Genomic DNA, 25,520 nt, shown 5'->3' on the forward strand with positions numbered 1-25,520 from the left:
CAGGGAGAAGAAGCGTTGTTAAAAAAATAAAATAAAAATGTAATAAAAAATGTTCCCTCATGTGACTCTGTCACAAGAGCAGGGACATGTTATTAATTCAATTGTGAAACTTTTATTTTATTTTTATTTGCTTTTGGAAACCTGATCCCACCTGTGGATGAGGTTTCCAAAAAGATGCAAAGGCCGCTTGGCCTTTCTGCCTGCCCGCCAACCGTTAGGAAAATTTAGGTTAATTAATTATTTAATGGCCTTAACAGACCTTTTAACTTACCGACTCTGGCGCATGCCCACCAACCAAACTATCACGCGAATGCGCACTGACGTCGGCACACTCAGCTGGCATCAACGCGTTCATTTCATGTTCGAACAGGTCAATTGAGTGCCCACCCGCTGAGTGAAAATTTCTGCCCCAAGTCTGCAACAGGTTTGGTAGCTGTAGTTGCAGTATCTCTAAGTCTGCAAAATAATGGACAAAGGCAACAGAGGATAGAAAGGAAGGAAACTTTGCACAGAGGGAGGATGAGGAGGGCTCTCCACAGTAGGCTGCACTCACCGTGGGTTTCAGAGAGCACTTCTCCATCCTCCACTTCAGCCAGAAGCAATGCCTGAAGTGCTTGAAATTCACTAAGGAGGTGGTCATGGAACTGTGCCACCTCCTTCAACATGACCTGTAGCCTCACAGTGGGGTCAGGTCAGCCATCAAGCTCACTGTCACATTAAACTTATACCCAACTGAATCATTCTGGGCAGGTGAAATTGCAAACATCTCCTAATATGCCGTCTATCGCTGCATCCGGGTGGTGATTAGGGCCCTGTATCAGAGGAGAGTTCACTGTTTTCTTTCTAATCAGAGAAGCAGGATGAGCAGGGATGTGGATTTGCCAGGGTCCCCAGTGGCACAGGGAATTATCGACTACCTGCAAATGACTGCGGGCCCGCCATGTCAACAGAGAGAGGTACAAGCATCACAAGGGCTAATGCCTCATCAATGTGCAGGTGGCACAAACCAATATGTTGCTGAATGCCCATTATCTTGGCAGTAGCCATGTTGCCTTCATCCTGAGGCAATCTGCCATTATTGCCATCTTCAGGCCACCAAGACTCCAAGAGGGTGGCTGCATGGTGACAAGAGATATCACCTCAACATGTGGCTGATGAACCCCTATCTGCCACCTGACCAAGTCATGACAACAGCCATAAAAATGAGAGCCCTGACACCAGAAACATCTTAGAGCTGACCATTGGCACTCTGAAAAAAGCAACAGTTCTAATGCTTGCACCATTCAGGGAGAGACCTACAATACTTTCTGCAGCATGTATCAAAGTTTGCAGTGGTCTGTTTTGTCTTCTACAATTTAGGGAGGTCAAACAGTTACAGGGATTACACAATAAATGGGAATATACTAAGAGAGGTAGATGAAGTGAGAGATCTTGGCGTACAAGTACACAGGTCCCTGAAGGTAGCAGTTCAAGTAGACAAGGTTGTAAAGAAGGCATATGGAATGCTCTCCTTCATTGCCAGAGGTACAGAATATAAAAGTAAGGATATAATGTTGGAATTGTATAAGACACTGGTGAGGCCACAACTGGAGTATTGTGTGCAGTTCTGGTCACCACATTACAGGAAGGACGTAATAACTCTGGAGAGAGTGCAGAGGAGGTTTACAAGAATGTTGCCAGGGTTAGAAAAGTGTAGCTACGAGGGGAGATTGGATAGGTTGGGGTTATTTTCCTTAGAACAAAGAAGGCTGAGAGGTGACTTGATTGAGGTGTACAAAATTATGATGGGAATAGATAGAGTGGACAGGATAAAATTGTTTCCCTAGGTGGAGAATTCTAGAACCGGGGACATAGATTTGAGATAAGTGGCAGAAGGCGTAGGGATGACATGAGGAAGAACTTTTTTATGCAGAGGGTAGCGGGTGTCTGGAATTCGCTGCCCAAGTTGGTGGTAGAGGCAGAAACTCTAAACTCTTTTAAAAAGTTCCTGGATCTGCACCTTAAGAGCTGTAAGCTGCAGGGCTAAGGGCCAGGAGCAGGAAGGTGGGATTAGAAAGGGCACTTGGGTGTCCTCGGGCTGGCATGGACAAGATGGGCTGAATGGCCTCCTTCTGTGCTGTAACTTTTCTATGGTTCTATTGCTCTCATCAGGGTGTAGACACAGCCATCAGGCATCCAGATGCCACCTAGGATTGGTTGGGGCGTGGGAGGTCGAGGGGCAAGCAAGAGGAAGAAGAGGCAGGAGGCATCAGGGACGCTTTCATTCCAGTTGAGCCATCCAACAGCTCATACTCAGACTCCGCTTTCCTGAGGAGATCATCCCTTCACCATCATGACTTCACTATTCTCCACCTTCCCATCCATCTACAATGCCCCATCACAGCACCCCTTTGGCCAAAATCCTGTAATAAAAACCAGCAATGAAAACCTTTCCATAACAACTTTTTCTAACAACACATTCAATTCTCTAAACATAAATGAACTAGTCGGCCTTATGCTTTCCCTTAGTGTCTGTCTAGTGGTGCCTTTGTCTGTCCTGGTGCTCCTACCCAGTGCTACCCCAGTGACTGTGGCATGGCTGGTTGAAGGCTACTGACTTTCACTGGGGAAGGCTGGAGGTAGCTTTTCAGGAAGATCTCGGGCTGCTGTGAGCCTCGAGGGTGTGGCTTCGGACTGCACCATCTCAGCATGGGCAGCAGCAGTCTGGGCTGGCTGGCTGAGAGGCATCAGCAAGGGCACTAGCACAATGCAAGGGGTGGGAACACGAATGCTGTCATCCTGAGAGGGCAACAGGGTGAGACTGCCATTCCCCTGATGCAGTGCCTCAGCTATCCTAGTTAACTGCTAGAGAACAGGCTGCTGGACTGCTGCAAGAAGCTGCAGTTTCTTTTGAGCTCTAAGATCTGAAGCAATGATGGCTACACACTGAACCTGCATGGCAACAACCATGGATCTCACGTCGAGCTCCTGCAGCATGACTCAGATGTTGGATGTCTTCTGCCTCTGCTGCAGTGGAAGCTGAGACAATGGCCACCACAAACTGTATCACAGTGATATGGTCCACAAGTGCAGTCATGGAGTTGGCCACCACTTCCAAGATGGAAAGGATAGGTTGCAAGCTCTGCAAGATATCATACTGCAGCCAGATTCCTCCATGTTCCTTGACAGTGACAACAGGCTGTTCAGCAGGCCTGCCAATGCACGAAGCTTCCTCATGTAAATGTTCCTCAGCTTTCTCCGGTAGGCTGTCCTATTGAGATCCTCATCCCATGTAGCAGAAATCAGGTGTGTCCTCACTTTCTGGGGAGTTAGCACATTGACTGTCCTTTCTTTCTGCTCTGGCAGCTGCCATTCATGCCTGATGATTCAGCACATGCAGATTCCACTCTATACTACCCTCTCAGGTGACAGTGGCAGCATATCAGCTGGAGGCTATAAGTGTAAGATCAAGTGATAGTGCTTCTTCACCAGTGATGTGGTGTTATGCTAGTGAGTGACTGCTTCTTCACCAGTGATGTGGTGTTACCCAAGCGAGTGACTGCTTCTTCACCAGTGATGTGGTGTTACCCAGCGAGTGACAGTGCTTCTTCACCAGTGATGTGGTGTTACCCAGCGAGTGACAGTGCTTCTTCGCCAGTGGTGTGGTGTTACCCTAGCTCTTCCACTTGAGGTTGCTGGGACTGGGCAAAATGAAGCTTATGGGTGTCAGAAAGAAAAAAAATCAGAAGGAGAGTGTTGAAGGAAGGATGATGGGATAGAATGCTAGAGATCTTTGGTCACACCATCAGTAGCTTTCTAATGCAAGCCCACTATTTAAGAAAAGAGGAAGAGAGAAAATGAGGAAGTATAAACCTGTTAGCCTGCTGTGAATAGTAGGGAAAATGCTAGGATCTATTATGAAGGATGTGATAACTGGACACTTTGAAAATAATAGTAGGATTGGGCAGAGCCAACATGGATTTATGAAACAGAAATCATGTTTGACAAACCTGCTGGAGTTTTTTTGAGGATGTAACTAGCAGAATAGATAAGGGGGAACCTGTGGATGTGGTGTATTTGGATTTTCAGAAGACCTTCGATAGAGTCCCACACGAGAGGTTAGTAAACAAAATTAGAGCGCACATGGGATTCAGGGTAGCATAGTGGCACGGATTGAGAATTGGTTGACAGAAAACAGGAATAAACAAGTCATTCTCAGGTTGGCAGGCTGTGACTTGTGGGGCACCACGAGGATCAGTGCTTGGGGCCCCAGCTATTTGCAATCTGTATTAATAATTTGGATGTGGGGATCATTTGTAATAATTACAAGTCTGCTGATGACACAAAGTTGGTTGGGAATGTGAGTTGTGAGGAGGTTGCAAAAAGGCATTAGGGGATTTAGATAGGCTTAGTGAGTGGGCAAGAACATAGCAGATGGATTATGATGTGGAAATACAAGAAGTTATCCACTTTGGTAGGAAAAACATTAATGCAGAATATTTCTTAAATGGTGATAGATTGGGAAACGTTGATGTTCAAAGGGACATCAATCCTAGACCTTCCTCTCCCAAACACAGCTGGACCTTTCTCTCTACCCTCTCGATGACCATCCATTCTGAGCAGACCCTCAATGGTGACTTTCCACCTTCCATGAGCTGCTTCCATGTCGATGAGAATCAACCCAGCATGTGATGGGTGTTCCTCCAGGGTCCCGTTGCTGTTGAGGTCCAGCACCTTCTGCTCCTTGGATATCCACAATGTGAGTGAGCAAGTCCCTGGTGGTAAGTCCCAACTTCTGCATGTCACAGTTGTCAAGATGTGTTCTACACCGGCGCGTTTTCCCGCTGACACGGGTGGATGGTCCAGCAAAAAGAGATGGTTCTGGTGGGCTGGGCTTATAATGATGTGTAGATGTTTTACAATGAGGTTCCCGACATCCAAAAACACAGGCTGCCATTGATGGGCAGAGTGGACAATTGCAAACTGGTTTCCCAACGTTGTTAAACCGATTTTTGGCCTTCTCGCCATATTGTCCGCTCACGCCTCTGAACACGGCCGACACCAATGGGCAAGGAAAATTCCACGCATAGTCTCAGAATAAAGGGTAGGCCATTTAGGACTGAGATGTGGAGGAATTTCTTCACTCAGAGGGTTGTGACTCTTTGGAATTCTCTACCCGAGGGGGCTGTGGAAGCTCAGTCATTGAGTATGTTCAAGACAGCAATTAACAGATTTTTAGCTATTAAAGGCATCAAAGGATATGGGCATAGTGCGGGAAAATGGTATTGAGGCAGTAGATCAGCCCATGATCCAGTTGAATGGTGAGCAGCCTTGAGGGGCCGAACGGCATTCTCCTACTCCTATGTTCCTCTTCATGTCAGACAACAGGATAAGTTTGAAGTGGCAGTTGCGAAGCAGTATAAGGCAGGAATATATCATCATTCTGTACGTCCTCAGCAACACTGGACACAATGGGGTCTGCTGCAGTCAGCCTCCTCATGGGGCGCACCATCTCCACAGTAGGGGTTAGGAGATGGGAACATGCTATCCATGTTTGTTCTGCTCTGCTCTATTTGATTGCGTACCATCTTGACCTTCAAGAGAGAGGGCAGAATACCAGGGAGTATGTTAACATTTCAAAACCGTATGATTCTTCTTCAGAGATCTGAGGAGTCAAACAGGCTCAAAATGTTAACTTACCTTCTCTCTCCACAGATGCTGCCAGACATGCTGAGTTTTTCCAACATTTTCTGTTTTTATTTCAAATTTCCAGCATCCGCAGTAATTTGCTTTTATGCTAGGGATTGTGTTGCAATGTGTTTGGTCGAAGTGTCTGCATAGCTGATCAGCTGGAGGTTTGTGTAGGCAGTGAGAGATGGGTGTGTTCAGCTAGCATCACTGGAAAACTTGTGAGGGTAAGGTAGGGTATGCCAATGTTAGGGCTGCATACTGACTGCTCAGGGCTGCTGATACGTGAGTGATGCGGGTGTACTGTATTGAAAGGAGAAGCTGGTAGTATGGCAGGTCTGAGATGCCCTTTGAGAATGTATGCACTGACCTCCACCTGTGGGAAGTCATTGAACTTCTTGTTGCATTGCTGCCAGACTCTACTGGGAAGCCTCCTCGTTTCCTTTGGAGGATATCCTTTGAGGGTCTCCTGGCACACCCCGTCCTCCCAACCACGGAAACATGATCTCCATCCTGCTGTTGGCCTCCATCACCAAAGCTTCCAGTGCCACATCCAAGAACCTGGAAGCCCTCTCTCTTCTCTGCTGCTCTATTTTTTACCTTCCACTCAAGGCCAATTACACTTCAGGCAGTCAGCAGCAGATTCATCCCTGTGAGAACAGCCGCCCCTTCAAAGGGCAAAGCTGCTTGTGCAGTTGTGCATAGTAAAAAATAAAAGGTTTGAGATAATCCAGTATCAATGGTATGACAATGCTCGACTGCAAAATTTCAAATAACATTGAAACATATAAAATTTATAGCATAGAAAGGATTCATTCATTGGGCCCATTGTATCTGAGCCAACTGCAAAAGAACTATCCAGTATAATCACACTTTCGAGCTCTTGGTCTCTAGTGCTGTAGGTTATGACGTATCAAGAGCATTTCCAAGTTTTTTGGAAATGCGTTGATGGTTTCTGCATCTATCGTCTTTTTAGGCCATGAATTTCAGGCCCCCCGCCTCACTCTGGTTGAAAAAACTTCTCAAATCCACTCTTACTTTTCTGCTGATTATTTTAAATCTATGGTCTCTGGTGACTGAACTCTCTGATAGGAAAAATAGGTCCTTTCAAATCACTCATATCTCGGCTCCATTTCATTTTGCACACCTCAATAAAACCTTCCCTCAGCTTCCCCTATTTCAAAGAAAACATACCATATATCTTCCTGCCGTCTACAGCTTTCTTCTTCACTATCAATCACATGGCCAATTTTTGTATCATACGCAAACTTCTTAATGATGACCCTAAATTTAAGTCTAAATCATTGATATATACCTTGATAAAAGGGAACTAGAATTGAGCCCTGTGGAACCCCACTGGAAACAACTTTCTAGTCAGATAAGCGCCTGTCAGCCATTATCCTTTTCTTCCTGCCACTGAGCCAATTTTGAATCCAACTTACCACTTGTCCTTGGATCCCATGACATTTAATTTTTGGACCGGTCTGCTATGTGGAGCTTTGGCAAAAGCTTGCTAAAATCCATGTAGATTACGTCAAATTTACTACCCTCATGACTCTGCTTGTTACATCCTCAAAACTCCAGTCAAGTTAGTCAGACACAATCTTCCCTTAACAAATCTCCTGTTATAAAGCTATGCTTTATATTGAAAATAATTTTACTTAATCATTGGGCTGAAATCAATGGTTGAGTTTTAAAAGACTGAAAAAGCCTTCCAGTGTCTTGAAACTGCATTTTTTAAGATGGCTGAATATTTGCATGACTGTACCTTACACATTCCAAAGCCATTAAAATTGAGTCAGCCTGTCTGAAAGCACCCAAAGTTAAACATCTTAGAGGGATGTGAATGAGCCACATCTCTGTTCCATTCACAAAACACCCAAACAGCACCTGGGTCAACCAGATGGGGGACAGGCCATCAGACATAATCACTTCAGACAATGGACTCCGGCTAAGAGGAGAACTCGTCCAGCCATAATCTAATTATGTCTACACCATGGGCTTGGAATCAACTTACTGCAATCATGTTTGGGTCACTCGTCAGGTGGTGAGAGGGGATCATGTAATGGGCCAACTAACCCTCTTTTGTGTTTAAGAAACTGCCTTCCTCAGAACCACAAAACGGAAGCAGAAGAGACACTGAAAAAGTAAGACCCTGAGTGGGGCTCTCGCTCTCTCTCTATCCATCCAGAAAGTCAGAACCCTGCCAGCTATTTGACGATCCATACACTGCAGGCAGTGTTTTAAAAACCAACCCAGCAGGTCGCTACCTCAGGAAGAACAGAGATAAATCATTGGCAACATCTTTAAACCGTCTTGATGCTGAATTCTGAGAGTCCATCGAGCCCAGTCTGAAACCAGCCAAGTCATCATCCTACAAGATCTATGCATGACTAACTTTTATTGGGCTTCAAATACTGCTGACTCTACTCTCCCACTTTGTAACAACTGTGTGTGCACGCACGCGCATGTGAATCATTTTTAAAAACTCACAAGGAAACATGTATGTGTGTGTCTTTTACAGACAGAGCATGTAAACAGTTAGACACTCACTGAATTGGCAAGCATGTCCTTTAAAAACTTTTTTTAAAATTGTGATGGTCAAACGGGGAGTTGGAAAAGAGGGGAGCCATTCTACTCTTCCTCACCTGATCGTAGCACCCTACTTGACAATTCTTAATTGATTTGAACCTTTCTAAATAATGGGCCTCAATTTTTTAGTCGTTGGGCATGCGCAATTGGCGGGCCTGGGAGTGGCAAGGAAACGGACCCCCAACCGTGATTTCATGCTGGCTAGCCAATTAATGGCCAACCTGCATGAAGCATGCACCGAAAACCTCAGCGCTGCCAGGGTGGGGGCAGGAAGAGGGTGGGTGATGACATCACCGCAGGCACGGGTGAGCACTGCGAGAGAGCTCCCTGAAGGCAGAAAGCTGCCTCAGGGAGCTGCAGACCTGCAAATAATGAAGTAAAGTTCTTAAAAGTTGCAAAGAAATGTCCATGCATTGCAAGCAAGCACCTGAAGGCATACCTCATAAAAATGCTGTCCCTAGATATATATTTTTATTTCATAATGGAGGTTTCATCCCACCCTTGGATGAGGTTTCATGAAAAATGTAAAGTCCGCCTGGCCGATTCGCCTGTCACAGACAATTGCGCCGTTAATGGGCTTAACTGCCCACTTAATCACCGGTGGGCGCACTTCAGACCTAGGCATGCGCCTGCCGAGTGAAATATTGCACGAGTGTGCGACATCGGGATGCTTGCCCTACGTCATGTCACGCGACTTTATGCCCGATCGGGTCAGGCATGTGCCCAGCCGCGGGACGTAAAATTCTGCCCGTGATTTATACTGCCCCTCAGAAATTTTTCCAATAATTTTCCCACTACCGAGATTAGGCCTGTAATTACTTGGGCTGTCCCTTCCTCCCTTTTTAAACAATACAACATCAGCAGTCGGCCAGCACCACGTCTGTAGCCAGAGGTAGCTGGAAAGTAATGGGCAGAGCCTTTGTTATTTCCTCCCTTGCTTCTCTTAGCAACCTAGGATACAATTCATCTGGGCCTGGTAATTTATCCACTTTCAAAGATGTTAACTGTCTTAATATTCCCTCTCTCATTATGTTTATCCCATCCAACATTTCACACTCTTCCTCAATTCTTCCTGCATCATACCACTCTTTTTCACGATTCAAAGGTTTAAATCTGAACCCGACATTCATGCACACGGTTTCTTCATTAGAAAATTTTAGACAGTGTCAAAAACAATCATTTCCTCCAGCACTTAAATATCTCTTCTGTCACTTTTATCCAAGAACAATGTCACACATGTCTGCCAAGGTCCAATAGCATCCAACTGTGAACATCTTCACTGCACACATAGGTGTGAAGAGTAGAGAGGAGAAATGCATTACAAGGCGAAGTGTAACTAGTTCAATTCTATTGTGGGTGAACTTAACATTTACAGCAGCCTAGCACCACAGAATGAAATAGACCAGAATGAGATTGTTTGGCTTATTTTGCCTTTGATAGAGCTATGCAATTAGACTTAATCCTCCTCGCCTTATCCCCATAGCCCTGTGAACTTTGACCTTCAAGTATTTATCCAGTTCTCTTCTGAATGTTAGTATTGAATCTGTTTCCATAAGCCTTTCAGGCAGAGAATTCCAGATCGCAACAACTGTATAAAAATATGTTTCCTCATGTTCTTTTAATAATCACCTTCAATCTGTAACCTCTAGTTATCGACTCTTCTGCCAATGAGAACAGTTTCTCCGTATCAGCTCTATCAAACTATTTATTACTTTGAGCACCTCTATTAAATCATCTCTTAAATTTCTCTGCTCTAAGGAGATCAATTCCAGTTTCTCCAGTCTCTTCACACAGCTAAAGTTCCTCATACGATTCCATTAAGCCTCTTCTGTAGCCTCTCTAAGGCCTTGACATCCTTCCTAGAGTGTGCTGTGCAGAATTGAACACAATACTGCTGCTGGAGTCTAACCAGTGTTTGATAAAGGTTTACCATGACTTTCTTGCTTTTGCATTCTCAGGGGAAATTTAACATAGGTGACAGAGGTCTTGCCCAATTGGTCACTCAAAGCAGTGGTCCCATTACTAACCCTGGTGGCACCACTATATATACTTTCCTCCAGTTTGAAAAGCAACTGTTCACCGCTATTCTCTGCTTTCTGTCCCTTATGCCTGATATTTGAAAATACAGTAATATTCACACTACAAATATCTTTTAGGAGGCATCCTTCTATGGTTTGGGACGAGGCCTGGTCCTCTATTTTCCTCCCAGGTAAGTTCAGTCCAACAAACACTATCAAAGTGCTGAACACTATGAAAGCTTCATTGCTGTTGGTTGCCTTGTAGATTGTAGGCAGAGATGTTGGGACCTTCAATTTTTTGAAGGTGGAAGAGACTGAATAAGCAAACACAGGATGGGAAGTTACTTGTGGTTTATCAATTGGTGGGCAACTTTATTCATTCAGAAAATAGCCTTTACTCATGGATCTGGGGTGCTGGTAGGAGATAACTTGGCATATGCATCAATTTCAGATTCAAATAAAGCAGAGATGATTGGAGAACGCAGATTGGGCTAGGGGAGATGACAATTATTAGGAATGTAATCAGGAGCTGACAAGTATGAAAACCATGATGCAATTTGTGTGTGGCACAAGCAGCACAACTGATTTCAGACCCATTACTGCATAGGTTTGGGTATTAATGGGAGTACAACACAGTAACTGAATGACATTTGAATGGCTACTGTCCAGATCTGGAATGCATTACAAAACAATGCTTGTTTATCTTTAAATGCTTTTTAGCAGTCTGCATACTTAGCTTCCCAAATATGAACTATTGAATGTTATCATAACCATAGTGGCAGTGTTCTGACGTGAGTCCACCGCAACTGGAATTTTGTCAGATCTAAGACAAGCACAAGAGAGAACACTGAAGAACCTGTGGCAATTTTTTGTCAGCCAACCTACTAAACCACCTATGGTGCAGTGTAAAGAACATATGCTCCAATGGGGCCAAGTTAAATATTAAGTGCAATACAATGGCTTATGGAGAATAGTGGATCTGCAGGGTGGGGCTGCAAAACAGCAAGACCTCAGCAACAGCTCTGAAGAAGGGTCATACAGACTCAAAATGGTAACTCTGTTTCTCTGTCCACAGATGCTGCTGGGACTCCTGAGCTTTTCCAGCATTTTCTGTTTTTGTTTCAGATTTCCAGCATCCGCAGCATTTTGCTTTTATTTAAAACCAAAAGAGGGTTCAGAACAAGTCATAAAGCACAAGACAGAAGCATTAACAGTTTGCATGACCAGCGTTATGAAATTTTGCTGTGACTAATGTATGCTTGCTGGATTCAGCTTCAATCTTAAAGACTGAAAACTGCTATTACCATATACTTTTTCCTGAATCATGGTGAGGATCAGCAAAGTGGAGATCAAAAGTCTTTCTGATAGAGGAAAATGGATCATGTTGATCATTGTACCTTATTTTGATTGGAGGTCCTGGATAATTAGCTATTTGTAAAATGCTGCATAGTTAACCTAGAAAGGACTAAATATATTGCATTCTAATACGCAAACTCTTTGGGCGGAATCGTCCCAGATTTGCTCCGAGTGTGGTAGCGGGCAGGTAAAATATAATGATGGCTTTTCACACCGTATCGTCCTAAACCTGCCACATTAATTATGCATTCCTGGGAAACACACCATTTCCCTGGTGGTCAGGCTCTCATCCATCACCTCGCCGCTTCATCATGCCGGGTGCCATGCTTAAAGTCCAGGCATGTGCACACCTCAGTGCTTCCAGCCTATGACTGCAGTAAAGAAGACATGGCCCTGAAAGGCAAAACCACTGCAGTCCCTAGGTTCAATGACGTCCCTCGAGGGCCTTTTGGATATAGTGGAGGCTCGCCATGATGTCCTCTACCCCGCTCTGGCCGCAGGATGGGCAGCAACCTCACTAATCCGGCTTGGGAGGCGGTGGCAGCGGTGCCCACAAGTGCATGTATGAAGGTCTCCATGGGGAGGATGGCAGGCACCATGAAGACCCTAGTCCAGCAGAACTTGGAGATGTGTGCAGACCTGCACTTCATCACGGGAACCATGGGTGAGTTCCTGCAGTGGCAACACGAGAGGGAAACAGAGCACCTCGACGTCCCTCCAGGTGCTCCTTCCCCTCAAGGAGAAAGGCCAGGGCCCTCGGGCACCGAAGGGAGGAGGGGCAGCATCAGGGCAGCCCTAGGTCATCCACTCAAGATTCTCAGAGGCTGTCCTCTTCCTTTGAGTCCCCTTTGCCTGGGAGTACCTCAACCTCATCCTCTGTCACGGCAGAGGGAGCAGCTGTCCAATGAGTGATTCTGGAGGGAGAAGTGTGTGTGGCAGGGCCTTTCAGAGCCTCGTACAAGCACTCTCCAAAGCACACGGATCCTTCACGCATCATGCTCACCTCAATGCCCTGAGCATTTTCAATGCTGCCTGCTGGGATTCGCTTTCTCCATCTGAGCTGACCTGCATCCCTGCCCACCCAGTGATCGTACTCCCATGCAGCACATGATCTCGCCCGCCACGACTGTCGTTTCACTTTCGATTTGGACAGCATGGTGTGGATTCCCTTTTTCACGCGCTCCCCTGTCTTTTCCCCTCCCCCAGTCACCCATTTTATTTCCTCCATTACTGTTGACCTCCCTGGCATCACCTTCCGCCTCCCCTCTGCAGATGAATTAAACACGTATTTTGTATCAGTCTTCACCTTCTCCAAACCCAAAAAGAAACTTTTAGTTAGACTTTAGACAGAAATTAACCCTTAAAAGTCCCTCCCTCAACAAACTCCAACTGAGGCACTCTAATGCAGCCCAAAGCAGCACTCCAGTGCATTGTAGTTGATATAAGAAAGTAGCATTGCAAATATTATTATTATATTATTAAAATATTATAGGGTGGAGGGAAAAATAAATATTTCTCCAAATGCCAACTATAGCATGCAAATCCATTAAATAAGGAAATGTGATATTTTGTTGATTCATAGAATGGTTACAGGACAGTGGGTGTCCATTTAAACTGTCTAGCCATAATCGGCTCTCTGAATGACTCCTGTAGTACCATATCCCCAACTTTTCGCCGTAGCCCTGCCATTTGTTTTCTCAAATTTGGAAAGGTGTGGTAAACCAAAGAGTACAAACAAGAGAGAAAGGTACTAATGTGGGAAATGATAAACAGGCCATGACAGGAAGGGACAGAGAGTACAAATCTAAGAGTAAATCAGCAAATAAGGCTAGATGTTACAAAAACAATGAAAGGATAAAACTTAAGGCTCTGTATCTAAATGCACATAGTATTCAAACAGATGAACTGATAGTGCAAATAGAAATAAATAAGTACGATCTGATGGCCATTACAGAGACATGGCTATAGGATGACAGAGATTGGGACCTGAATATTGAAGGTTATGTGATATTTAGAAAGGTCAGGAAGTTAGGAAAAGGTGTAGGGGTGGCTCTGTTAATTAATGTTGGTATTCGCACATTAGAGAGGGATAACCTAAGTTTTGCAAAACAGGATGTAGAAGTGGTTTGGGTTGTGATGAGGAATGTTAAAGGCAAGAAGTCACTTGTGGGAGTGGTGTACAGGCCCCCCAATTGTAACTACACAGTAGGGCAGAGTGTGAAAGAAGAGCTTGTCAGAAAGGTACAGCAATAATCATGGGGGATTTTAATCTACATATAGGCCAGAATCTTCTGTTCGGCAAGTGGGGGCAGGTCCCGCTTGCCGACGTGTAAAATGATGCGTGGTGACATCGGGCATGCATCCCAACATCACCGCGCGTCATTCAGATCCTCAGTTCAGTGGGCGCAAAGCGGAGTCGGCTGCACGCCCGCCGAACTGTCAAAGGCCAATTAAGGCCATATAGATTCCAATTAAGATCATTAACTGAGCTGCCCGTCCCAGGATGAGGTTTCATGAAGGGTTTATAAATTAAATAAATTTTTAAATTAAAATTCATTGACATGTCCCAGCTCATGTGACACTGAGGGGACATGTCTTAAAGTTCTTTTTTCATTAAAATTTTTCAAAATCAAACTAATCTCCCTGAAGCAGCTTCATGCCTCGGGGAGATTTCTGCGCTCTTTCGCGTGCGTGCGCTAAAGAGCGCAGACCCCAACTCAGCCTACTCGCCCCACCCGCACAGGGAGCACTCAGCGCTTCTGGGTGCGCGTCATGCTGGGCGGCCTGCCCACCCAAAACGGCTGCATCCAGACAATCGAGGGTGGCGATCGGCTGCACGCCCACCCATGCCCGCTCCCACCCAACTCTCCCCCCGAGAAAATTCTTCCCATAGGCTGGAAAAATCAGATGGGCAAAGGTAGCGTAGATGGGGAGTTCATAGAATGTTTAGAGGATCGTTTCTTAGAACAGCACGTTCTGAAGCCAACCAGAGAGTAGGCTATACTAGACCTGGTATTGTGCAACGAGATAGGATTAATTGATAACCTCATAGTGAAGGCGCCCCCAGGTAGCAGCGATCATAACATGATTGAATTTTACATTCATTTTGAGGGAGAAACGAGTGTGTCCAAGACTAGTATTTTAAACTTTAAATGAGGGCAATTATGAGGGCATGAAAGCAGAGCTAGCTAAAGTTAAGACAGAGGTGAGGAGAATTTTTTTCTCTCAGAGGGTAGTGAGTCTTTGGAACTCTCTTCCACAAAAGGCAGTGGAAGCAGAGTCTTTGAATATTTTTAAGGTAGAATGAGATAGATTCTTAATTAACAAGGTGGTGAAAGGTTATCGGGGGTAGGTAGGAAGCTGAGGTTGATGTTACATTCAGATCAACCATGATCTTATTGAATGGCGGAGCAGATTTGAGGGGCTGAGTGGCCTACTCATGTTCCTAATTCATTTGTATGTAGGACTGTAGCAAGAGAGAAGGACAGTGCAATTTAGTCTTGCATTCCTCGACATAAGTGTTATCTCAGATATGATCAGCTACCTTATTTCCTTCATTGCTGTATAGGTTCTTGTACGGTTCAACATTGGTTACTTAATGCACATAAAGATTTCTTGATCAAGAGGAAGTAGTTCAGCATCCATTACAAATAATTACCCCAGTGTGCAAATGTATATGCAAGCAGGACACTGATCCAAAAAGAATTCCGCTGTATCGATTTTCATTATTCCTCTAGCCCTAACAAATATATTGTTGACATCATGGTACCTCAGTTCCTTTGAAAACAAGTAGTGGCAGCAGTTGATGAAAAAAGGAACTATACTTCTAAGCAGAAAAAAACCAAATGTAACTGATTGCAAAGAGAATCGAGTAGCAGGTTGGTTAAGGGAAATTTGTATGTAGCAGTTGAATTGTGTTCCAAGAATGAGGAAGGGTAGCCAAACTAAAATGATTTATTGTTTCTTCAACTCTACACGCAAATGAATAATTCCAAATTAGTGAAGAGCACAGTGGTGAAAAACTTTGTGGATCAATATTCAGTATTCAAGTGCTTGGCTGCTTAAGCTGCAAGATTTAGGTAAAAATACCTTCAAAGTACATAAATTACTCCATCAAGTTGCTGCATAGTTAAAACCAGAAAACCTTTCAATAGTGGCAGGTGATCTAGATGCCAGGAGAGAATAAGCTTTTCAAGTTTCCTGTTAGATCACAACAAGTCAAAAACAACACAATACAATCCATTCTAATGGTTAGCTAGACACCATTTTGTGATAGATTTGCAACAGATTTGCCAAGTGGAATGAATTGTCAACCTGGATTAGTAAAATATCCTCGCTTCTACCTATGAAAACACTAAAGCTTAGTAAGCATCAGCTAACAACACTTCTTTTCTCAATGAGTAGGACATGAACTGGTAAATTCTGAGAACATAATACTGAGAGAAATGAAACTCAAAGATCACATTTAAAGTTCACATGTGAATTTGGGACTACCTGATCTGAATGCCAAAACGTACCATCTGGATTCTGCATTGAAATATGAAGCTTGCCAAAAATGTGAGCCATGGTTTAAGTGAGCAGCATTATAATTTTGAAAGACAGTAACATAAGATCACTTAAAAAGACTTAAGAGACTTGACCAAGTTTTGTAGAATTATACTATCCCTGCATAGCTTTAAAGTTTATAACCAGTCACCTAATGCATTTCTTAATTTATCTGCATAAGGAACGTTTCCTTCAGAATGAACATAAATACCTAAAATATAGAAAACAGAAACAGAATTACCTGGAAAAACTCAGCAGGTCTGGCAGCATCGGCGGAGAAGAAAAGAGTTGACGTTTCGAGTCCTCATGACCCTTCAGCAGAACTGAGTAAAGAGAACTCAACTCTTTTCTTCTCCGCTGATGCTGCCAGACCTGCTGAGTTTTTCCAGGTAATTCTGTTTTTGTTTTGGATTTCCAGCATCCGCAGTAGTTTTCTGTTTTTATACCTAAACTATAGAATGGGTTGAAAAGTTTGTCCTTTTGCAAATTAAAAACAAAAGAGAGAGAAAATCCCAATGTTTTTCTCAGCTAAGGTCACTCCACCAATAGGCAAATTCGATATCTTTTTGGTCAAACAATCCTCAATGAGAACACCTTGTGTATATTGCAAGAAAAATGCAGCAGCGCATCATGACAACCTTAGGGAGCAGCCTTCCCCATAACTTGCTTTCACTCAGTCAATTGACTACAAGGAGAAGCAGTGACATTGAGTCACAGTGGGGGTATGATAAGGAAGAATTTTTTTCTGGGGCTCTTTATAGCCTCCTTAGCTGGCTCTTCCAAACCAAAATGTTAAGTTACGTTTGGCACAAAACAAATTCAGCCTTTCCTCTAAAAGTTGTGTGCATCACTACCTTAAAACCATCAGCGGCCCTGTCACTGTTTCTCAAAATTCGTCAGCATTACTCCTTCCCTCAACTTCTCCCCAAAAATTATTTTCCTACCATGTGGACCTATGCAGTAGAATTGCTCCTAATAGTGTCATGGCTTAAGCTAGAATAACAATAATGAGTATCATTTAACACAGTTAACTTTGTTAATTACAATTCCTATTTAGAGTCAGTCCTAAACAAATAAGCAAGTATGCACATTTTTGGAGACTTATAGCATGTATAATGCATCTGTTCGTGGAATACCACTACTGGATCAAGCAACAAAGGCTTCTTTTATAACTAGGAGACCAAATGTAATTTGTCAAGTCTGCCAAGTTGACCTAAATTCTGTCCAAACAGATTTGGTGGGCGCTCATAATAGTTTTGCGAAAAACATTGGCAAATACATTGGATTAAAAGGCATCATGTTTAAATTAAGGTTCTCATGGGTCTAAAACCTGATTTAAAAACAACTCAGGTATTATATAGTTGGTCATCATTTATGACCTTCCCTCACAATGTAATGAATGAAAGTCTACATTGTCATTCATTTCTTGCTTCTCTCTATTTTCAATAAATTAAACAAGATAACCCAACACTTTCTGTTGATGCTTGCATTATAGGAGAATAGAGAAGAACAGAGAAAAGGACTTTAGCATTACTGAAAGATCTGCAATTAATCTATGTCATAGCCAAATTCTGGACTCTTGCTTATTTGAAGCAGGGCTTCATTAATATATGCTGATGTGATTAAATCCATCTCAAGGGACAGAATTTTCTCTTTGGCATGCGGGGGCGGGCCCTGCACGCCGACACGTAAAGTGACACGTGGTGACATCGGGGTTGCATCCTGACATCACCGTGAGTCGTTCCGATCTTTTGTTCGGCTCGCGCACGCCAGAGTTGGCTACGTGCCCACCAAATTGTCAAAGGCATGTTAAGTCCATTAATTAACCAATTTAGGCAATTGACAGGGCTGCCCGTCCAATCTTAAGGTTGGCGGGCAGGCAAAGAGCCCAAGTGGCCTTCGCGTTTTGCATGAAATCTCATCCATGGGTGGGATGAGGTTTCATGAAGGTTTTATTAAATAAATAAATAACTTTTTGACAATTCATAAACATGTCCTGGCTCATGTGACACTGTCACATGAGGGGATATGTCTGAATAATTTTATTATTTTTCAACCTTTAAAACTGAACTTAATTTCCCTGAGGCAGCTCCGTGCCTCTGGGAGATTTCTGCGCTCTTTCACACACATGCGCAAAAGAGCGCAGGCCCCGACTCTCCCTCCTCCCCCACCCCGCCCACACAGGTAGCGCTGAGTTGGGTGGGCCTTAATTGGCCTGCCCACGTAAAATGGCAGTGCACAGCTGATTGCAGGCGGTGATCGGCTCTGTGTCTGCCCGCGCCCACTCCCGACCACAAGCCACCCGACAGGCCAACGATTCTGCCCAAGAAGTTTTTGAGAATGGCATCATTTAGAAATGCAGCCAATTGAGTTTCTTGCTTGGTACTACAAATAGCACATCTGGGTACATTTTGGGAATGGTATACACTACAAAGCTGTACATAGTCTGTTCATAATCAATTCGGCTATTGGGGTTCACTTCGGAGCATCAGCTAACGCTCCAGAAACAGAAGACTGAATCAGTATTGGCGCAGTATTAACTTTTCTCTTTTCTTTCCAGTGCCAGGTGTACTGAAGGGATTATACAGAGCCAGTTGACCATAACATTTTGTACATTATGCTGGAAGATGTTGCATATAGTCTGGAACATCTCAATCCCTTCCCTTTAATCTTCTCATGATTTAAGATTCATCTCAATCAGTGCTATTCTGGAGGACCATTTCTAGCAGTAGCTCTAATCAACTTCTCAGTAATGGTTGGCTTTTTTTGTTGAAACTGAGGTTAATTTTCAACAGGGAGCTATGGGTGCAAATGACCCTTCCTTAAAGAATCTTCTCCCAGTGAACTAAATGTATTGATGAATCCTGTTGTTTGTTCTGAAACAGCCTGCACACTTTTGAAAGTTGAATGAATGATAAGAGTCAACAGACACAAAAGTTGTGTTTCGGTCAGCTGGAAAGATCTATGGCAGGATGGATAAATCTGAAAACAAGACATTTGATTCATGTGGAGACATATAGATCAAGGGACTGTAATTTGATAAGGCCTCCATCTATCAAAACAAAATGTAAAAACAACAAATCTTGAGACTGATTGATAGGGTCTTGCAGAGTCAAAAACTCAGCAAAACTTTGAGCAAAAATAAGGGACCAAGATGCATACTATGCCTATATTATGTTGAAATGTGTGGAAAGTGGTCAGTGATAATGGAATTTTCAGTCTTTGATAAAACAAGTGATCATGATTACAGGAGAAAATGAAATAAAGTATACAGAAAAAAATTATATACTGAAGGATTTTAAAAAATCATCAATGTCACATCAAGTTATTAAATGATCAGTGTCCTGCTGGTTTTCGGATCAGTCAACAGCCTTTTTAAAATTTATATTCAGAGATTGTCTTATATTTAATAAATAAGGAAGAAGCAGAGTTTGTTTTTTTAAAAAGCTACTAAATGTTAGATATACTGATTAAACATCTAGTGTGGTTCATTGAATATTAAACTTATTTCCACTAATTCACATGAACAACTGATTAGGCAACATTGGATGCTCTCTGCAGAAGGTAAACACATCATAAATAAAAGGCAGAGATGGAGGCAAGCCAGTGGAAACTTAAGCCCTGAATAAACTTAGAACAAGATGCATATGTATGCTTATTGAGGATTAGTATAACCTCTGGTTGATGAACTAACTAGGTATTTCATTTTTTATTTCTGAACTAATCCTTTAATCACTAAATTTCATTACAGTTCTTGAAATAAACATTTGTAATCATATTATCTGCATGCAATGATATTCTGTTGAATTTTATCACAATGATGGTTTAATGATTTTCTTAACTGCAGGACTTAAAGTCAACTGTTCAGATTGTATCCATGCCCATTAAAAGGATGTGCTGAAGGCCCTACATTGCTACATATTACTTGAACGCCAGCAAAAATTACTGAAAGGCTTGCTTGTTTGACTAACCTCTGTTAAGTGATGCTGAGCTGTTGATATCTCCAGTGATAAAGGAAGACTCGGACTGTTTTCGAACTGTGTCATTCCACATCCTTCGAATTCGACTCTAAAAGATACCACAATGCAAAGACAAATGTGTCAGTGATTCCAATCCATCACAGATATTGTACTAAACAAAGCAGCTGCAGAGAATTCTCCAGAAACACCAAATCTACACATATCTCTCAAACATAAAGAGCACATTGACAGAATGCCATCTCACATTAGGGCGCTGCTAACTTCCTCTTCCCTGAAGTTTGCAAACACAAGTAAAGCTGATGCATTTCTAAAAATTCGCATACAAGCAATACATTTAAACTACTTTTGAATAGCAGTGTTAACATCCCCTCTGACAGCACAAGCACAAGGAGCTAATTAAAAAAAACTGAAGAGATTTTATCATAAATCCTTTCTTCAGCCAAGCAGCTGTTAAAGCAGCTACAAGAAATTAATGTCAGTGTTTCTAAAGCACTGTATGTCAGATTAATATCCTGCAATTTTCAGAAAGAAATTTGCAATAGCTTCCTTTCCATAGATGTTTCTTTGCTCCTTTCTTGAAATTGCTGATGAGTTTTGGAATTTGGTTTCAGCCGTGGTGGTCAATTGATGTGACCTTGCCCAAGGGTCTTTCTTTCTGGTGTGACCTCTGGCAATGAGTTTCTGTAGGGCTATTATAGCTGAACCTGATCCTCTCCTCAGCCAATGTCACCAAGTGCACAACCCAGCACCGGCCATTATGCACTAATCAGGAGCAGGAGTCATACAGGGAAAACCATGTTTGAACTGATCAGGGCCCCAAGTTAGGTGGAGATCAGGCACTCACTGTAAAGGAAAACAGTCAACTATGTATTTTGCAACAGGTTGTTGCAAAATCAGTGTCATTTTCTTTGGAGGTAATAGTTTACAGAAGGGGAGGAATGTTACATTTGTATTTCAACCAGAACTTTCAACTCCAAAGAACAGGTGAGCTAGTATATGCATCCCAATCTGCTCCCAATTCTTTCCTTTATGTAGGTGGAGACTTGGAAGATGACCTTTACTTCGTTACAATATCGCACAATATCAAAACACAGGTGGAGGTGGTAAAATAATGGCTTTACTATATCCCATTAACCCTTCCTTTTGTTTTTTTTTCCAATATTGCCTGATAGATAAATTTATGGTCTTATAAAACACAACAACTTATATTTATATAGCAGCTTTACGTAATAACATGTCCCATGGTGCTTTACAGGAGCATAATAAAACAAAGTATGATATTGAGCCATGTTAAGAGATTTTAGAACATATGACCAAAAGCTTGGTGAAATAGTTAAGTTTTAAGAAGTGTCTTAAATGAGATATAGATGCGGAGACATGTAGGAAGGGAATTCCAAAGCTTGGGCCTAGGCAACTGAAGGCACAGATACCAATGGTGGAGCAATTATGATTAAGATTGCAGAAAGTGGTCAGAATTAGAGGAGCACAAATATATTGTGGGGTTGGAGAAGATTAGGGAATCAGGGAGGAGAAAGGATGTAGAGGGATTTGAAAACAGGAATGAACAGGAAAACAGATTACTTGACCAGGAGCCAAAGTAGGTCAGTGAGCACAGGGATGATAGGGAAACTGAACTTGATGTGAGTTAGGACACAGGCAGCAAGTTTTGAATGATCTCAAGTTTACGGAGGGTAGAATGTGGGAAATCAGCCAGGATTGCGTTGGAATAGTCGAGCCCAGGGGTAACATAGGCACGGATGATGATATTCGCAGCAGATGAGTTGAGACAGGAGCAAAGTCCAGTAATGTTACAGAGGTGGAAATATGGGAAATAGGCAGTCTTAGAGATGACACAAATATGAATTTGGAAGCTCATCTCAGGATCAAATATGGCATAAAGTTTGTGAGTAGACTAAGCTTAATGTCAGACTGTTGCCAGGGAGAGAATGGAGTCAGTAGTTGGGGAATTGAGTTTCGAGCGGGGATCGAAAACAATGGCTTCAGTCTTCCTAATATTTAATTAGAGGAAATTTCTGTTCCTCCAGTATTGGATATTGGATAAGCATTAAGTCTGATAATTTAGCAACAGTGGAGGAATCGAGAGAGATGGTGGTGAGGTAGGACTGAGTGTCATCAGTGTACATTTGAAAACTAATGTCGTGCCTTCTGATGATGTTGCCAAAGGGCAGCATGTAGATGAGAAATAGGAGGGGAATACTTGGGGGACACCAGAGGTAACGGTGTGGGAACAGGAAGAGACTGCAAGTAATTCTCTAGTTATGATTAGATAGATAAGATGACAATAAAATTTATGAGAAAATGAGCAGTGGTTCATGCATGGATACAGATACCTTGTACCTAGCAGTGAAGTTGAAGTAATATTGGGCTGCCAGGACAATTTGCAGTCTTTGATTTTTTTAAAAATTACTTTTCTTCATTTACATTCTACATGCTAACTTGATTTTCAATTATTTTTTAAGCTGCAGGATTGAGGCTGCTAAATTTGGGAAGCTCATGATTGTCCTGCCAGCTTAATTGAGCTGTAAGTATGACCATCAATGAATAGCAGTTACCAGAGGACAGAATACATTAGTCTAATTGTGGCAAACCTGTGGAGATCATTATGACATTGATCACAGGAGGTTGGTTATTAGGGATGTTTTGTTGCCTAATCAGAGCAGATCAACGTTGTTGAGATCTCTCAGCCCGGCAGAGAAAGGCTGTTCACATATCTTGTAGTAGAACAACATTAAAGATTCAATACTTCTATTTAGCATCAATATGAAGGTGAACATGATATTCAACAAAAGAATGCAATTAAAGAACTAACTGTCAATTAGAACAACATAGAGAAAAGTTAATAATCATTATTAGCTTGACTACAGCGTTTGAAACTAAGTCGACATCAGAAAATCCATTGTGAACCGGGCCTCATGGTATCACATATATATTTTATTGTCTGCAGCAGCTGCCTGTAGCCAATTCTCAACAATTTTAAGACAGAAAATGTCTTGTGCAAAATAACAAACAGCAGAGGAATTCTTCAAGTATGGAGGGAGAGGGAGTCTCCCATTAGGGGCCTTGTTTGTGCACAAGTTGGTAAAATTAACTCAGAACTCCAAATGGGCCTGGAATTCATTTAACATTCTGCAAACCAATGTGCGGTTGAGCTGTCATATTTCTACATTCATTTTTCCAACTCTTGCCCCAATAACCAAGGCTTATTTTACAAGGATCTAGGGAAGAAAGCAGGTTCATACTTATATTTAATAATTTAATAACCATTAATAATAAAACTCATATCTAATAATTTGTTAGAGAGAGGTGTAGTGCCAGTGGACTGATGGATAGCTAATGTAATTCCTACATTTAAGAATGGGGACAGAACATGTCCAGGGAATTATAACCGGTCAGCTCAACAGCAGTGGTAGGAAAAATAATGGAATCCTGACTAAAGAAGAGAATGGAAGAACACCTAAAAATAGGAAATATAATAATAATATAAGCATGGGTTTCTTGCTTGACCAATCTTATTGAATTTGTTGAGGAGGTAATGAATAGAACAGAGAATAGTAATGCAGTAGTTGTATATTATCCTGTTTTTCAAAAGGCTTTCAATAAGGTGCCTCATAGTAGAATACTGAATAAGGTTAAAGAATGTGGAGCCAGGGGACAAGTGGCAGAATGGATTGCTGGCTGCCTTCAAGACAGAAAGCAGAGTGTGTGAATATAGGGCAGTTATTCAGGGTGGAAGAAGGTGGCAAGTGTTGGGGCCATTGCTTTTTCACAATTTACATTAATGATTTGGACTTAAGAATCAAAAATACAATTTCTAAATTTGAGTTTTACTGAAAAAACACTTTATCGAAACTTTTCATCTTGCACTCTCAGCAGCACCAACAGTAAATGGAACAACAATTTATACTGAATGAGAAGACAGTGCTGGTTGGTTGGCAAAATAAGCCTGATTGGTAGAGGTGTTGGCATGTAGAATGTAGCAGAGAACAGTTAACTGTAAACTGCCAAGCTTCTGTTTCAAATTCAAACTCGGCAGGTTGACTCTGATTGGAAGGCACTGCCATGGGGAATGAACCAGGGGATGGCAGTTGCCCAAGCTTTTGTTTAGTTGGAAAAGGCATAATGCTTGGACATGCTCCTTCTATCTGCTAAGGACAGGGCCCTTTGGAAACAGAAGGAGCATGTCCACGGACTATATATTTTCCAACTAAACAAAAGCTTAGGGATTGCCATTCCCTGGTTCATTCCCCATGACAATGCCTTGACCAATCAGAGTCAACCTATCTGGTTTGAATTTTAAACAAAAGTTTGGCAGTTAATAGTTAACTGTTCTCTGCTGCATTCTCCATGGCAATACCGCTGCCAGAGTTCACTTGCCAACCAATCAGCACTCTCTACTCATGCAGTCTAAATTGTTGCTCTCTTTACTGTTATTTTATCTTGCATAGCCATCCTGATGAGTGAAAGATAAAAACCTTTAATAGCATGTCTCTTTTTCTCAGCAATACTCAATTTCTAAATTTGTGGATGACACCAAATTGGGGAGCAAGGGAGTGAAATGAGGAGGAGCTAGTCAATATGGAGGAAGGCTGTAAGAAATTACTGGAGAACATTAATAAACTTGCAGAATGGGAAAATAATTGACAAATGAAGTGCAACACAGACAATTATGAGGTTGTACATTTTGGTAGGAAGAATAGGGAGGCCTCTTATTACTAAGGATATGTACGTCTAGGTGGGGTAGAGGAACAAAGGATTCTCGGTGTACAAACACAGGGCAGAATTTCCCATTTTTCAGGCGGGCACCTGATCCCATCGTGGGCGGGCGCGGAGCCGATCGCCACCAGCGATTGGAGCCATACCGCCATCTTCCCTGTGCGGGCAGGGGGGGATCCCTAAAATCAAGAATGCGCTCTTTCGCACATATGCACGAATGAGCATACTCATCTCCCTGAGGCTAAGTGCAGCCTCAGGAAGATCGCTTGGACTTTTAAAAATAATAAAAATAGAAAAAAAAATTCCCTTACATGTCCCCTCATGTGACAATGTCACGAGTTGGGACATGTTCATCATTTACAGAACAACTTTATTACAATTTTTAAAACCCTACATGAAACCTCATCATGCCACTGGATGAGGTTTCATGTTTTTTCTAGTTGCCGTCAGGGCTCCAGGCCGACCCGCCAACCTTAAGGTTGGACGAGCAGGTCCTTTAATTGGTTAATTCATCCTGGCAATGGCCTAAAGTGGCCATTCACAGGTCGGCGGGCCCGCAGCTGATTTTGCTGCGCCCCCGCCTTCCTGAAAATTTAAATGGGGCGGGGTGACGTCGGGGGTTCTGCCC

The 25,520-nt window shown here is 42.7% G+C and overlaps 1 protein-coding gene across 4 annotated transcripts in view; it reads right to left on the reverse strand.

Moving 5' to 3' along the window:
- Window positions 1–25,520, reverse strand: part of LOC144698702 (adhesion G protein-coupled receptor L3-like) — an 891,299-nt gene that overhangs the window by 37,435 nt on the left and 828,344 nt on the right. For all 4 annotated transcript variants that reach the window (XM_078570511.1, XM_078570510.1, XM_078570509.1 and 1 more), the window contains one exon: window positions 20,150–20,246. In XM_078570511.1, coding sequence (XP_078426637.1) covers window positions 20,150–20,246 — 97 coding nt within the window. The remainder of the gene's footprint in view (window positions 1–20,149; window positions 20,247–25,520) is intronic.

Source organism: Cetorhinus maximus, chromosome 2, assembly GCF_964194155.1.
Source record: "Cetorhinus maximus chromosome 2, sCetMax3.hap1.1, whole genome shotgun sequence".
NCBI lineage: Eukaryota > Metazoa > Chordata > Chondrichthyes > Lamniformes > Cetorhinidae > Cetorhinus > Cetorhinus maximus.